Here is a 16504-nt window from a genome sequence, read left to right on the forward strand (position 1 = left end):
GTGAAATCGGAATCGGTGGAATCAAGATGGCCACTGGTTTGACCCTTACGGATAAGGTCTGAGGTCAGTGGTATCCGGGGGATGAGGTTGAAGGTGCGGTTGTCGAGGCTGAGCCCAAGATGCGCTCCAGTGAGTATATTCAATATTCAAAACTCTACACCCAAGAGAAAAGGGACACCAGCCACAATCTTGAATTAAAGGTTTATCGAGGAAAAATGCGTTTGTCGAGAAAAGTGAATTTTCGTTTAGAGAGGGCGTTCGGTTTTCTACCGCCTTTGCGAACATCATGGAAATATTAATATATAGAGAGAAAGAGTTCTCGAACGTTGGCATTTCTAGTTCCTACTGGTATGATTACGACTACAGTATTTGTAGCAAAAATGGGATTATGGGTAGAGGTGATGTGGTATTCGATTGTAGGAACAGTTCTAAATATATCCGTATAAAAAATGGTAGTAATAATGGTGGAGACAGCAGCTGCAGGAGAATTAGCATAATGATAGTGGGTGACTAAAGTATTCATAGGAGTAAAAGTAATACTACAACTGGCAATAGTGAAAAAGAGTCGCAAAGGGTAGCGTTAACAGCTGTAATATTGCGTCATAATTAACAACAGAAGAACTAACTGCAGCACTGGCTGTATTGTTTAGCACAAACATTACCTTAAATCTGAAAAAGTACTGATGATTAAGCTGGACATGATTATAACTAGTAATATGTAACAACAATAAGATGAGCCGCAGTTCTAAAACTAATTTTACCAACAAATTAATTTCATACATAGATATCTATGAGTGCACTTGTTTCTTCACTATTTTGGTTACAAATACCAGCGATACAATTTTACCTATGTATATAAAATATGGAAGTTGTGCGCTTCTTGAACGTCATCTGATTTGTTGTTTACATCAGATCAGCTGATACCTTCCCAGCTGATTCCGAGCCTGTAGTCTGTAGGCGACTGTACTTAAGGGGGTGTGGGTAAGGGAATTGGATGAAGGCAATCTCCTCGGTAAACATGTAGTTTAGATATTTTTTAATATATAATTACGTCACATCATACATAATTCATTATTCTTAGGTATGTATATAGTAAGTATGCATATGATTAGCTAGGATATATTAATTCATAACTAGACTTTTCTAACTTGTTTTTTTGACATTGGTTGCTTTGAGATGCACGTTATATTTGGTGTATACTTAGTTCTTAGGGTACACATTATTACATAAGTGTTCTGTAATATTTATTGAGCGATAATCGTAGGCATGAGTTAAGGAAGATGTTTTGGGCTTTATTGATTAGTAATATTTTGTTTTGCAACCTTCTTCCGTCACTATTGACGCTAAATTTGACGTGTAAATTAATTTCTCTAATTTATGTGTGTACCATTAAGGGATCCTAATTAATCCTGTTTAATTTAGTTTTAATTTCTTGTATCATGAAGTAATTGTACATATGTTAATTATCTCTAGTAGTTATACGAGAGTTTCTTAACCTTTCTAGTGGTAAATTTCAAGAAAATATAATTAAACGTTGCCACTTTCACCATTATAGCTTCATAACCACACCACCTGAGATTACATGTGATACTTATAATTGCCATTTTACACTAAAAGGTGAAGATTTTTACATCCCTGACAAAGAATAAACTGAAAATGTAGAGATTACTTGTATCAGTGGATAGAATGCTATTACGCCAATATCTATTTTCCTCTATGCCACTTATTATAGGATTCATTTGAGCTCTCATCTACCTTTGGGCTATGTTTCGTAGGCTAGGGACCAGAAGGCAAACCCCCTGGTTGGAGATTAGTTAAGGTTGATTTGTCTGAGTGCTTTTACCCAAACATTTTCTCTGTATTTCAAGATGTATATCCCCAATGACTCCATAGTACTCACTGAAATTGAAAATGATATTTGTATGTCTCAAATTTTGCGAAAGCTTTTCTTGTATATGAATAATCGTTTCTAGTATCAAGTAAAATTAAAGGACAATGAATCCAGCAGTAAAGTGTATTGTAAAGCAAAATAAAATATTTGCATATTATTGTGTAAATTAGTCATTAACATGTTGGCAGAATAACCACTGCCTTGAAAAAATATATTACAAATCTAAGCATACTGTTGACAGCAAGAAAGAAAAGTTTTACCTATTTCTTATTACTGTTCATCAGAAAAAACATGATGCGCACGCAAGCATCATGAGATATGTATTACCCTTCTTTATGGTCATTACAAACTGAAAAGGATTTTATTACAGAAGGCATATATTTTAAGTAGCATCAGTATCTATAATTCTGTATAATTATTGGTGAAATGTAGCACACCACTAAGCTATATTTTCTTCTCATATTCTAAAACATTTAGTTTATTTGTTCTTTTCTTGTTCATGCAGATTATGAACCTATCTTCACTGTGACCGAGGAAACAGTCAGTCTTCAACACTAACTAGAGTGCTTCAAAAATATTTACTCTGCAAATAATGTTGAGTCACCAGGGGAGACACATCTTCATTCACCCTTCCAACCTTGTATACAAAATGCTTTCATAATATCAGCCACACTGTTAGGGAGCTCCACTTTTAATTTGTCATAAGATGTGATGTGCCGTCCATCTCCTGTGGATGTATTACCTGAATAGGCTTTCATGTAGCTATGCAGCTTCCTAAAAGCTACCTCATACCCTAGCTCTTTCCTGTATTTTCATTCTGTACTCTGTCTATTCTTTGAATCCCTGTTATATGTAAGGTTTTTGCTTTGATTGTTTTTATCATCAACCTCTTACGTGTCAAGAATAACAAAGGTTTCGCAGTGTAACCAAAAGCAAGTGGAGTCCAGTAACACGTATATATATTCATATATACATACACAGTATTCACATATATATGAATATACACATGAATATGCATACCACACACACACACACACACACACACACACACAGGCCCGAATGGCCACCCAACCACCCTCCTCCTAAGTGGAATGTGAAGAGGATGTGACAGCAACTGCCTGAGTGCAAAGTCACCTCTGCATTCAGGATTGCTGTTGACACAGTGGCTGTTACAGGAGATGCCAAGGGCATTACCTTTGGTAACCACCATAGTAGTTTGGGGAGTTGTCCCTCGGGTGGTCACCAACCTCAAACAGTTTTTCTAATATTCTAGAGGTCATCGAAACCACACTAAGAGGCCAGCTACACATTTAAGGCTCATGCATTATACACTCTGTATAAATCAACAATTACATGTAAATCAACAAAACTAACAAATACAGCTTAATCTGATCACATAAGAGATATTTTGTTAGAAGCAGTGGACTTAATATGGTACTACATTGGCATCCTTCTAATTTAAACTTTTTTAGTTATATTGCATATTTTGACATAATTTAGTCTAACTGATCTTACCAGTTAAGATCATCAAAACAGACATGCATTAGTGTAATAAAACAAAGGAGTCTAACTTTGTGAAATATAGAAGTTCTCAAGAAATTTACAATGATCTTTCTGAAAATATTAACACGTAGTTTCACTAACTTAATCATTATCCACAGTTTGGTTCACAAGTACATATAGTTGATGTTTATTTTGCTTTTAAGAGTATGTGATTGCTATTTTTGTGTTTACAAACACACACACATTCCAGCTTATGCCAAGTACTGATTTAGTGACTAGCCTCAAGAGAAAGAATGAAGAGCTGGGTTGACTGTGAGCCAGCTACCCCATCTGCAATTCAAACCCAGACTTGTTAGATCTATGGCTCCTTAGGCTAACCATTGCAATAAAGTGCATGGTAATCACCATGCTTATGACACTTAATCCAGTTGATGCAGCAATTCTATAAAGTTTACCAAGGATTTTTAATCATTATCTCAAGGATAATAGTACAATTCTGTTGAACAGCAGACTGTACCAAAAAATGAATTTTTAGAAATATTCCAGTTAACAAGTTACAGCTGATGTCAGACTTGTTTATGAATAAGTAATAAATCCTATGACACTTCACATTCAGTATCCTTGGCTTTTGTTGATGTGTTGTGGTGATCATTGTAAGAACAGCTTTAATTGTTTGTTGTACATGTAGCACTGTATATTCCTCCTATTTCAAGCTGTATGTTAAATGATAATAAGCAGAGATCATATTACTTGTGTATTAGATCTTACACTCTAAAGAAAAATGTGTAGAGTTAACATGAAGATTCAAGATGACAAATGTTTGACAAAGCAGAAATAATGTGCATGGTAATTTTCCAAGGTAATATCTGATATACGGTAATATATGAAATATGAACATTCCTTGTATTGCTACACTGAGACTGTTTTAATAATTAATTCATCAACCTAAAATTTTCATTTTACTGTAATAGGTTAGCCTAATATAATGTCACTTCCAAGAAAAAAAACTCAGAAAAAATATGTTTGGAAACTTTTTAAATACTTTGTAAGTAAACACAAAAAGAAATGGGGATGCTATCAATTTTGTTGAAATCCTTACTGCTATTACTGAGCTGATTATAATGACATTAAGATATGTAACCTTCTATGCAAAGCCTGTTATTTCATGAAAAAAAGATGCCTAGAATTTTCATGATCCTTATACTGTATCTGCTTACTTGGAAACCAGGTGGTGTAGTCATCATGCTGTCTGTCATTTATATTTGGATATTTTGATATGTATCTTTGTAACTGCTAATCATATAGGTATAAAATTTTTGAGTGGATTAAATTCATTATAAGAACTAAAGATGGTACCGTATATCCAGAAAAACAGGCTCAAGTATAGATAGATATATTATTGGACTAAAATATGAAAATTTGTATACATTTTTAAGTTATGATACAGATGAACATTAAATTAATCCAATGGTACGTAATTACAGGTGGAGTATGGATCTGAAGGGGGCGCAGGAGGCCTTCCTGGCAATGTTGCAACAGATTCCACAGCCGGAGACTCGCAAAGCCTTCTTAGCATGGGTCGATGACACATGGATTAGAGGAGGTAATCATTCTGAAGTCCAACGCTACTGCCATACACTGGCTTGACTCACTATTAGTTCATTATCTTGTTGGTAGCATACTCGGCTAACAGCAGTAATGATGGTGGCTCTAGAATTTATGTCTAATGTTTTAATGTAGTAGGAAAAAGGAGTAGGAAAATTGTCATTTCCAGCTGAATTATTCATAGAGAATCCCTGCATTCTAGAAAAAAATCTTGTTTCCCAAGAATGTGTAGGTTTTAGAGGCATCTCAACCAAATTACACATCTAAGAAACACAGCTTTACAAATTCACAGTAGGTTGCAAGCTTTTCAAGCTAAATGTCCATCTCATGGCTTCACAGGCCATACATGCTCCATGAAATATCGGAGCTTTATGTGTCTTATAGGGTTCCAAAGCTTCAATGCAGGGATTTCACTGAATTTTGTTTTTCCAGTCACCTGATTATAGTGTTTTTGTGTTAGATTCAACGTTCACAGTTTCACTTTAACACATCTCTGACACCGTTATACAGTGAGCCCAATCTGGAGCTTCAAGTGATTAGTATAGTTTTGTAGATGATTAAATTTTTGGCAGTTGTATATTGCTCACACTTTGGCTTGGAGTGTAGAAGGCATGGTAATTAGCCCTTCAGTTTTTGGCTTTTTGAAGGCGTAAACTTTAGAGAAGCATTATGAGATATGAGAGACATAGCCTATTCCTTGTTGGAAGTTATTTGATAGGCCGCCACGAATATTTGAACATTATACTTCTGTTATACATTATTATAAATTAATAACAAAGAAATATCAAATTACTGAATAAGGATTATCAAGAAAGAAGAATCTGACTGCCATATTGATTGCTATCTGTGCCAGTGGTTATTCAGTACAACAGGCTGTTAGCCTGGTTCCGTACCTACGTATAAAGTGACTCAATCTCTTTCTACCTTCCTTATTTTCTTATGCTCAATGTAGCATTTGTGTTACAAGCTTTACTTTTTGCCAGGATGGAATGTATGTTCAGTAGACTTTTTTACTCACTTTCTTCTGTATTCTTGATTTACTTATGCATGGTTTTATTTCTCCACAGTTCCGCCTGCTTTGATGGTATGCCCCCCACCATGCCCACCTCCACCATTGGCACCAGGCTGTACATCTGATTATAGCTCAGGGGATACCAAATTACGCAAGATTGCTGATGACCTGCGGGAGATCATGCCACTTAATGCCATTTTACCCACCGAACAAATCACTTTCCCATCTGTAGGAGAGGTAAAGCTCAGCTTTGCACCTGTGTTCTTCCTCATTAAGGTGATCTTTTAAAAATGTAACAATACTGAATTCGTAGTTTTGCAGAATTGAAAATCTGTTTTTTAATTCATAATACCATAGCTTTTCTTGTAGTTACTTAAGGTATTGTAATACATTTGGTGAACAAATTGTAATGAATATAAAATCACCTTTGGCTACTACACGCTGAGATATACAGTTATTTATCTGCTAAGTTCTTTTCGTCTCAAACAGAGAAATTTGTGAGAGTTAATCCATTTGGGTGTAAGGAGGTTGAGAGCAAGTGTGGTCAGCCTGAAGGCCATACAAATACAGTTGACTGACAAGAGTTCTGCAATCATTTATGGACCTATAAACCTTTTAATATTACCACTCAATAGATTTCTATTTATCAGAATTTTCTATAGAAGTCACTGCTAACCATGGAATCTATTTATTTTGTACTTTATTTTCATTACATGTAAAAAGATTTTTGTGTGACAGTAATGCTATGAGGTGAACAGTCATGATGTTATACCAGTATGATAGATAGAGTTTTATACAGCTGCAACAATAATGTGGTTGTATTATTTCATGGCAATGTTGTCATGTCATTTCTAAATGACTGGTTTCTACACTCTATTTTCCACAGACGTCTAGCCCTAAAATTCTAGGACAGTGATACTTGTATCAAAATACAGGTCAGGATTGATTGACTATGGGGTTCTGATGCTCAGCAGTTTTGAAAAAAGGCCAATTTTCAAAGCTAACTGAAAAAAGGTTGTAACATATTACATGGGTACTGAAAAGTATTAGTGAATGGTGATAATTATAAGGATCCTAGCATCAGTTGATATGAAAATGGGGCTAATTTTCAGACATATAAAAGTAACATTATATCATGTGATTTGTTTGTGACTGTAAAGGTGATAATTTACAGCAAAACTCTTACAGATGAGAAATATGGGTCAAAAGAGAAAAAAGTGGCCATTTTCCAAAGTTATTTAAAACACCGTGATATTCACAACACACTTTATAACCAAACTTGTTTGGTGAAGCTAGGGAGATCAAAAGCCTTGTGTATCAACTTGCTGTAGCCTTATCATTCTCCCCAAGGCAAAATTCTTTACGAGCTTTAATTTTTCTACTTATGCTCAACTTAGAATCTACAGCTTATATCTTTGAACTTTCCATATTAGTTTTACATCCAGCTGCGTGATACTTATGACACCAGTTTTCACTATTAATGCTCTTTATCGTTACGGTGATGTCTTTAAAATTTTCAGTGAAGTCATTAAGGCACCTCTTTTATGTACAGCACAGTGTTCTTGTTTTCCAGAATGCAGATTGTGATCCATCTCACACACTGCATGTAGATGCCTTTCTATATGATGAGGATATGGTAGATGAGCTGTGTGACACAGGAGAATTAGCTCGGAACTACTGTGTAGACTGTTCATCACACAACACACAACCCATTAGTGAGTTTGAGTTGAATATAAAAGTTTTATTCATGATTTAATTGTGACCTCTTAATATCATCTCGTTAACTGCACTTTTTTCACATCCTCAGTCCACTGTTTTTCAAAAGCCAGGAAGTTAGTCAGTGTTTAGTCAAATAGTACAATACTGATAAATCCTTGTTTATTCTTCATTAGGCCCAAACCAATAAACTATTCCAAGTTATCACTTGCTCCTCCATTCTTTCTCATTTAAGTCTGTCTAATTCTGCTTACTTCTGTCTGGTGTAGGTAAAGTAGACTGTGATTACTTGCCTCATGAAAGTTATTAGGAAATGCTGATAGTTTATTAGGCCTGATGGACTTTGTGTAAGGATTTTGCTGCTCTCACTGAAAAAAAACTTTCAAGTTTGTCTTTGAAGCCTCATCTATCAAACTGCTGCAGATAGTCTCATTTGTCAAAATTGATTTTGTCACCTATTGAAGAATTTTCATTGACTTTTGAAATGTCTATACTTTTGTTTTAACTCCTTCAGAACACAACAAATTTGGCCTGTTATTTGCATTGTTTTGTTACAGCATATATCAGTCACTCAGCCTCAAGAGAGAGATTAGCTTATATCTTCCGTGCTTTACTTCCACCTATTCCCGAAGACACCATATTACTTGACGTTGGCTCAAGATTAGGGGCAGTACTATATGGGGTGAGTTCACTTTTTATACTTATCTCTTACATCCTTAGACTGTAAGTATATGTCTGTATATTATATCAGCAGGTTCTCATAAGTGGAAACTAAATGAATGGGCAAAATTTGTGTGACATGGATCCTTCACTCATTCATTTCTCACTCAGAACCCAATGAGAGATCCAGTGCCCATGCAGAACAGAGTTTACAAGGCATTATCAACTGTGTGTCTGGGTCTAATTACTCTGTTATATTAAAAACTCAGACTAAGCTGACCTTATCATCTATGATGCTGCCATCCAAAGAAGGGAAAATGGTGTAAAGGACGTTTAGTAACATTGTCATGTTTTATTCTTGGGACAGTAAATGCACAACCTTTCTTATTCATATGTTAATACGAACTTTACAGTTTGTTATGCAAAAAGTGATGGAATGAACCCTGGCTTTAAATTTATAAATCATGGAAGGCAAATGACTGTGGTTTTATCTTATGAAACAGTTTATAGGTTTTAGTCTTGTTTCTTGTAAAAATGTATGCAAACACTTAACTTTTTTTTTTTTCTGCAGGCTTACATTTACACAAAATGTCGAAGAATAGTAGGAGTTGAAATTAATCAAGATTTATGTCAAGTCCAACAAACCATCATCAATAAATACCATTTTCAGGTAAGTGTATTCTATACTTATATACACACGCACACACACAAGAGCAAAAGAGATGAAGAAGAGACTATGGGATGGTGTAGAAGAGAGAGTTCAGGGCTATTGTAGTTTAGAATGAAAGTAGACTATAAGAGCTGGGTGATTCTTGGTGTTTATACACCTGATGAGAGCAATGAAGAAGAAAGGATTGCTTTGTAGAAACTGAGCCAGTGCTTTAGAAATTTTGATGCAAGGGATCTCATCTTAGTGCAAGGGAATATAATGTTAGAGTGAATGATTATGCAACTGGGAATAAAATTGAGGGGCACTGAGTCCCTATTATAACTGAAATATGGAAGGATTTGTCAAGATGTGTACTGAAAGAGGAATAGATTAAAAATACTTGGTTTAAATAAAGATGCATACATAGACATACATGGGTGAGTGGAGGTGGAGGTCCAGAGGCATCATCTGATTGTATGCTAATAAGCAGATGCACAAAGGAGAGGTTATTAAATGTGAATATGTTTAAAGGAATGGTGGCTGGAATGCTTGATCGTTTCTTGGTGGAGATGAAAGTTTGTGATGGCAAAAGTGAATGAACATAGAAAAGACACCTTTGAGCAGATATACCAAGGGAGATTGAAAGAAAATTGGCAGAAGGTGAGAATAAATGACACAAGGGGAAAGGGAGAGGAGTGCTTACATGGGCAGGTGAAGTGTGTAGCATGTGGAAGGTGGAATGTAGATGAATAAGAAAGGGTAATGAGTGGTTAAGTGAGGAAGCTGGATTGCTAGGAAGAGAAAAAAGATAAGTATATGGATGGTATCTGCAGAGAAGGAATGCAAGTGATTTGAAGGAGCTGTGTACAAGAGAGAGTGGCAGATCATGGAGAAAGGTATGAAGAAAAAAAAGGAGGGGTGGGGACAATGAGAGATGGGATGAAAAAGTATTGGTGAACAGAGAAAATATATTGCTTTGCAAGGTGAACAGTGTGAAGAGAACAAGAGAGCAAATAGGGGTGACAGGCAAATAAGAGGCAAAAATTATTTAGAAACATTATTTTGAAAGGCAGTTGAATTTGTCAGATGATAAGATAGGAGATGTGGTGTGTTCAGAAGGGTTTGATCATTATGTGCTGCAATGCAAACTTAGTTAATGCTTGTCTTGGTTTGGGAGTAAATTAAAAGAGGGTAAATATATAAGGGGAAGAATAAGTTAGATGTGTAAAATAAGTTAAAGAGGTACTAAATTAAAAAGAATTAAGTCAAGAAACAAAAGTTACAAATGTTAGCTGGTTCGAAGTCATTGGTAATCATGATAAACATGATATTATTCTTTTACTCAATTTTTCAGGACCGCATCCAAGTGATACCAGGTGATATTCAGGAACAAGGAGAGGTCGTGCGTGCTGCAGACATAATTTGTCTCAACAATGTGTTTGAGTTTTTTATGCCACCTACTGTTCAAGCTCGCATTTGGGCATTCCTACGGTCTAATGTAAAGAAGGGAGCTCTCCTGGTGACCATACCTTCCTTAGAAGATGCTATGCAATATATAGATGTAAGGAACGATTATATTTGTATTTTAGAAACTATGCTACCTATAAAAACTAATAAGCTTGATGTTATACTGAAGTGGATGGAAATGAGAGTTTACAGTTAAGCATTATGTAAAATTATATATTTCATTTCATATAATCCCATTTTCAGTGAAATAGATTAAGGGGTAGATTCCTTTTAGACAGGACAGTATTTGGTATTGAAGTCCAACAATGACATATATTTGCTGGTAGCATGAAGTTCATCCACAGAGAGGAATAGAGCATAGTTGACGATGTTTCTGTCCCAAGGGAGCAAACCTTACTCTGTTCCTAAGTGAAGGGCAACTTCAAAGCTGAAGAAGCCCCATAAAAGGGGATCCTGAGGTTGTGTAACTGACTATATGAATATATTCTAATATGATATTCCTTTACCCACCTTCATAATATAACATCAGGAATAGAAGAGCAAATACTCTATTTCCCCACGTCGACTCTAGCTGTGCAGAAACCACAGTGTACAATTCATGACTAGGCCCCACAGACTATTCCTTGGTTTACCGTGAACCCTTCATATTCCCTTGTTCTGCTCAATGCCAGTATGGTACTCTCCCCAACCTTCTTTCTGTTCCATGCTCATTTCTCACATTCCAAAATGTTCAGGTGCTGATCCCCCAAAGCCTCCTTTTCTATCTCCTTGGTCTTACCCTCACCTTTGTTGTATTTCCATTACATATATCATCTTTGTCAATCTTTCTTGAACCTTTTCAACATACCCTGGTTAGCTTTATTAATCAGATTATGCCTGCTACCGCACCCCTTTCTGACAATATAATATCAAGCATGGTCAACTGTCTCATGCCACATATTGCCCTAAAGCATTTTATATCCAAGGCTCAACACTCACATCCATACAACACTTCCAGGAGTACTATATCTTCAAAATAGCCATCTTTGCTCTTACTGGCACTGATCTTTCCTACAAACATGACCTTAACCTCCTATTCCACCCTGTGATTCACTTCAGCCCATTTCATTTCATTTGCTGTTGCTCCAAGGTACCTAAAGTACTGCACTTCGTTACCTCATTTTTGTTCCCATTATCTTCTTGCTTTCTTCACTAGGCACTTTCTTGAACTCTGTTACTAGCCTCTTGAATTTCTCTCTGGAGTCATCTCTAAATAACGAATTGTAGGGGACCCTGCGGAATGACAGGGTTATGTTCCAAGCAACCTTTCATTCGAGCAGAATGTTGTTGCATGTGTAATTGAACTCATGTTATAAGGGGGGTTATGTTCCAAACAAAAAATCTAACCAATCTAATTCTCATATATGGACTGCACCTGAAATGTATATGCTTACCATCAATATACCACACTCTCTCATAACATAAATTAGACTCTGATTAAGCAAGTGGTGCTATTTCATTGCTGGATTGGACAATATTGAGTGATTTTCAATGAAAATGTTGGTGATGAGGGATTGAGGCAGGTGGTGGTGAAGTAGGAAGGGGTTGGAGTGAATGGTTTGTCCAGCCTTCCAAAGTAAATTCATCCATTTCAGTACATAATATTTATGTTTGTTGATGTTTCTGGTCATTATAGTACTTATTTTAACATTTTGAAGTTGTATAGTCTCTATTTTATGGCACACCAAGAATATGAAAACGTGGTGTTCCTTATAAGGTGACCATCAATGGCTTGAATATAAGAGGCTAATGTTCCTTTGGTTTGATATCATTATATAAGGCATTATACCTGAAAAACCTTACACTTTTACTTTAATCTCATTATTAATTGAAAAGAATATTTGAAAAAATATAAATTTTCTTCAAATCTGTTGCTGCTGTGAAAAGATAGTCACTTTACAAATTTCAACACAAATTCTAGGATGTCACTGTCACAAAACTTTTTCTGTAAAATGTTGTTCTGCTGAGGTTGCCTGTTTTCATTTATAACCCCCCACTTACAGCATTTAGCAGACCTGCCCCTGTTCCATATCTCTCACATCTCCCACACAATCCCGTCCCTGAATAGATCAAAAAGTCTCTGTGACATCACACAACCTTTACCAAGAACCACTCCCCCTTCTACCTTGCTCCTTGCTGCTAGCACACATGCCTCACTCTCCTGATAAAAGCTCCTCATTGTATATATTGCTTTTCCATGTACACATATATCCATAGCACCTACCATAAGGCATCTATGTCTGTCATATCATATGGAAAAATGCAAGTACTTTGGCTGTATATGTTAAAAAGTGGGATTTCATATTTTACCCATCCCCATAGCGAGTGTCCTTGCTGAATTCACTGATTTGGAGATTGTAAACTGTGGAAGGCAATAGTTTATGCTATATGGGGACAGATGGAATGAAATGAGGTGAAGATCTTGAGAAAAAGAGAATCTAAGTAGTGAACCACTGTAGATATATCTTAGGAGGGAAGAGCTTGACAAAGTAAGTACTAATTTGGTACTATTTGTTTTTTCAGTGTGGATTCCGATACCAAGAGTGGGTACGAGAAGTTCCTCCACATAATCCCAACATCACTGCGCCCTTTGATTTTCAGAGTGAAACATCTGAGGTGAAGCTTTATCAAGTCATTTGAGCAGTAGAAATGTTGTATGTGATAGTGATATAATGTTATTACATCTGTTGCAATAGACTGAGAGAGGTAGTGATGAATACTTTGCTTGCATTTAGATTGTTTCTATGTGAATGAGGCTGTTGTGTTGACTCTCCAGGTAACCAGGTTAACATGGCTTGTTACATCTGTCTGAAGAGTTTTGTGCACATGAATAATTCTATGAATGGAGACTTACTCTGGACACAGTTTTATTGACTGAGTTGTATTTAGATGCAAATTATCTGACTGTATCCCTCTTGCCAAAGACTTGAGCATTTTGGATGTTCATTGTTTTGTGATGTCATCGAATTGTTGAAACTTATTCTTATATGTGTACTGTTTTAAGTACATAGCTCTTATGTATATAGTCTGAAAAGAGTGCCATTGCCTTGTTTTATGCCTTATCATGTCAAGGTGTTTCTCATTTTCTCTTCATGAAAATGTGGTAGGAGTGATTAGAGAAGATGAATTGTGTATTGTTTCATATAGTAATATCTTTGCACTGGAGAATTTGAAGAAATGTTATTTTTTATATGCATTTTATATTATGCTGTTATTGTCCGTGATAACCTGTATTTATAGTGGGTAACACATATAAAAAAGAATGAAAAAGTTAATGATTTTTGGTAAAATATGTTGGTATTTATCTTTGTCATAAAACACCAAGTGATTCTTCAGATTTATTAATTTTTATTTTTGTGCTTAATATTTTGGGAAATAGAAAATGAAACTTATGTTCAGAAAGAGAAAAGTGATACATTATTAAAGCACCATTACTGTTCATTTAGCAACCAGGGTTGCTTAGCTTCCATTTTAATATGTGCCTTGACTTAGGTGGGGGATCTGCCACAACCAAAACTACACATGTTATTGTTAAATGTGTAGACATACGTGACTGAAATCTTACTTTAATATGTTTAATCATAAGGTGGCAAATAAAAGAATATTATGCACTATGATTTTTCATTATTCATTGTAATAATTGTAATGTTTTGCATCATTTGTATATGGTAAAATATTCTCATGTTTTATTTGTAGTTGTTTGTTTAAATCCCTTACCACAATAATTTGACATGCTACTGTGATCCTGGCAGCAGTGCAATCCAAGTGTTGCAAAAACTGTTAAATATCCAAGGCAAGAGTAGTGGACTGGAGAACCACCCCCATATTATCCCTCTAATAGTGGGGAGAAAAAAATGAGGAGTAAAGTAAGGATTTTTCCTTAAAAGTTCAGTTTCCAATGCTACCTTGCTAAGATGGAAAAGACACGCAAGCAAAATAAAGAAAAAAAAAATATCTTTATAGATGAATATATATATATATTCTGTGGTTTCAGAAGTGGTAGAGGATGTGTGGATCAGGTGTTTGCTTTGAAGAATGTATGTGAGAAATACTTAGAAAAGCAAATGGATTTGTATGTAGCATTTATGGATCTGGAGAAGGCATATGATAGAGTTGATAGAGATGCTCTGTGGAAGGTATTAAGAATATATGGTGTGGGAGGCAAGTTGTTAGAAGCAGTGAAAAGTTTTTATCGAGGATGTAAGGCATGTGTACGTGTAGGAAGAGAGGAAAGTGATTGGTTCTCAGTGACTGTAGGTTTGCGGCAGGGGTGTGTGATGTCTCCATGGTTGTTTAATTTGTTTATGGATGGGGTTGTTAGGGAGGTGAATGCAAGAGTTTTGGTAAGAGGGGCAAGTATGAAGTCTGTTGGGGATGAGAGAGCTTGGGAAGTGAGTCAGTTGTTGTTCGCCGATGATACAGCGCTGGTGGCTGATTCATGTGAGAAACTGCAGAAGCTGGTGACTGAGTTTGGTAAGGTGTGTGAAAGAAGAAAGTTAAGAGTAAATGTGAATAAGAGCAAGGTTATTAGGTACAGTAGGGTTGAGGGTCAAGTCAATTGGGAGGTGAGTTTGAATGGAGAAAAACTGGAGGAAGTGAAGTGTTTTAGACATCTGGGAGTGGATCTGGCAGCGGATGGAACCATGGAAGCGGAAGTGGATCATAGGGTGGGGGAGGGGGCGAAAATTCTGGGAGCCTTGAAGAATGTGTGGAAGTCGAGAACATTATCTCGGAGAGCAAAAATGGGTATGTTTGAAGGAATAGTGGTTCCAACAATGTTGTATGGTTGCGAGGCGTGGACTATGGATAGAGTTGTGCGCAGGAGGATGGATGTGCTGGAAATGAGATGTTTGAGGACAATGTGTGGTGTGAGGTGGTTTGATCGAGTAAGTAACGTAAGGGTAAGAGAGATGTGTGGAAATAAAAAGAGCGTGGTTGAGAGAGCAGAAGAGGGTGTTTTGAAATGGTTTGGTCACATGGAGAGAATGAGTGAGGAAAGATTGACCAAGAGGATATATGTGTCGGAGGTGGAGGGAACGAGGAGAAGAGGGAGACCAAATTGGAGGTGGAAAGATGGAGTGAAAAAGATTTTGTGTGATCGGGGCCTGAACATGCAGGAGGGTGAAAGGAGGGCAAAGAATAGAGTGAATTGGAGCGATGTGGTATACCGGGGTTGACGTGCTGTCAGTGGATTGAATCAAGGCATGTGTATGGGGGTGGGTTGGGCCATTTCTTTCGTCTGTTTCCTTGCGCTACCTCGCAAACGCGGGAGACAGCGGCAAAAAAAAAAAAAAAAAAAAAAAAAAAAAAAATATTTATATATATACACATACCACCCTCCTATTCCATGCATGCCCCAGAGGGCAACTAAAAGTGGGAGGTCAGAAAAACCTCTTTGTATTTCAATTTCTAAATGATGGAACAAAAGAAGGAACCAAGCGAGTAATGTCTGTCCTCCTCAAAGGCTCATGCAGTGGTGTCTGAATGTGCATGGATGTAACCAAGATGAGAAGGGAGAGATAAGTAGTATGTTTAGGGAGATTTTGGATGTTCTGGTTGAAACTATGAACAGGGGAGAAGCAGGGGAATGATTAAGAAATGTACAACTGTAAATTCTGGGATTAACGTGAGAACAAGAGCAAATGAAGGGGTGACACTCTTGCTGAAGGAGTGGGAATGTGTGAAAGGAAGTGAACCTCAGATTAATGCAAATGAAAAAGGATACAGTGATGAGGGAGGTAAATTCAATAGTCTTAGAGAGTGGGTCAGATCTGTAACAGCCTATGCTATACAGTGCAAGAAGGGGATCACCGTTTATGCCACGTAGAAGTCTTTAAAATTTCACGTCCTTACCCAGCCCCACCCCTATGACTGTAAAGTTCAAGTTCATTGAATGTTATATCAATTGCTATGCTCCTCGTTCATCATGAAGTGAATTAGTCCATCTCCATGCTCAAGTATG

General features: G+C 36.5%; 2 protein-coding genes across 3 annotated transcripts in view; one reads left to right on the top strand and one right to left on the bottom strand.

The window, feature by feature from the left end:
* Window positions 1-16504, bottom strand: part of LOC139765506 (uncharacterized) — a 188683-nt gene that overhangs the window by 125211 nt on the left and 46968 nt on the right. The gene's annotated exons all lie outside the window — the stretch shown is intronic.
* On the top strand, window positions 913-14233 carry LOC139765508 (uncharacterized). Of its 2 annotated transcripts, none has more exons than XM_071692992.1 (8): window positions 913-1012; window positions 4879-4997; window positions 6067-6248; window positions 7585-7726; window positions 8285-8409; window positions 8959-9057; window positions 10391-10597; window positions 13066-14233. In XM_071692992.1, the coding sequence occupies exons 2-8, from the start codon at window positions 4886-4888 to the stop codon at window positions 13180-13182; spliced, it is 984 nt and encodes a 327-aa protein (XP_071549093.1). In that variant the 5' UTR covers window positions 913-1012; window positions 4879-4885; the 3' UTR covers window positions 13183-14233. The 2 variants fall into 2 exon arrangements, with proteins under 2 accessions (XP_071549093.1, XP_071549094.1); XM_071692993.1 differs by having other exon boundaries at window positions 943-1081.

Source organism: Panulirus ornatus, chromosome 55 (assembly GCF_036320965.1).
Source record: "Panulirus ornatus isolate Po-2019 chromosome 55, ASM3632096v1, whole genome shotgun sequence".
NCBI classification, from domain to species: domain Eukaryota; kingdom Metazoa; phylum Arthropoda; class Malacostraca; order Decapoda; family Palinuridae; genus Panulirus; species Panulirus ornatus.

What these genes read in the sequence shown, in the direction of transcription:
- LOC139765508 (XM_071692992.1), top strand. Translation starts at nt 4,886, where the DNA reads ATGGATCTGAAGGGGGCGCAGGAGGCCTTCCTGGCAATGTTGCAACAG. An exon ending in TGACACATGGATTAGAGGAG is followed by an intron (nt 4,998 to 6,066) that starts GTAATCATTCTG and finishes ATTTCTCCACAG; the next exon opens with TTCCGCCTGCTTTGATGGTA. An exon ending in CTTTCCCATCTGTAGGAGAG is followed by an intron (nt 6,249 to 7,584) that starts GTAAAGCTCAGC and finishes CTTGTTTTCCAG; the next exon opens with AATGCAGATTGTGATCCATC.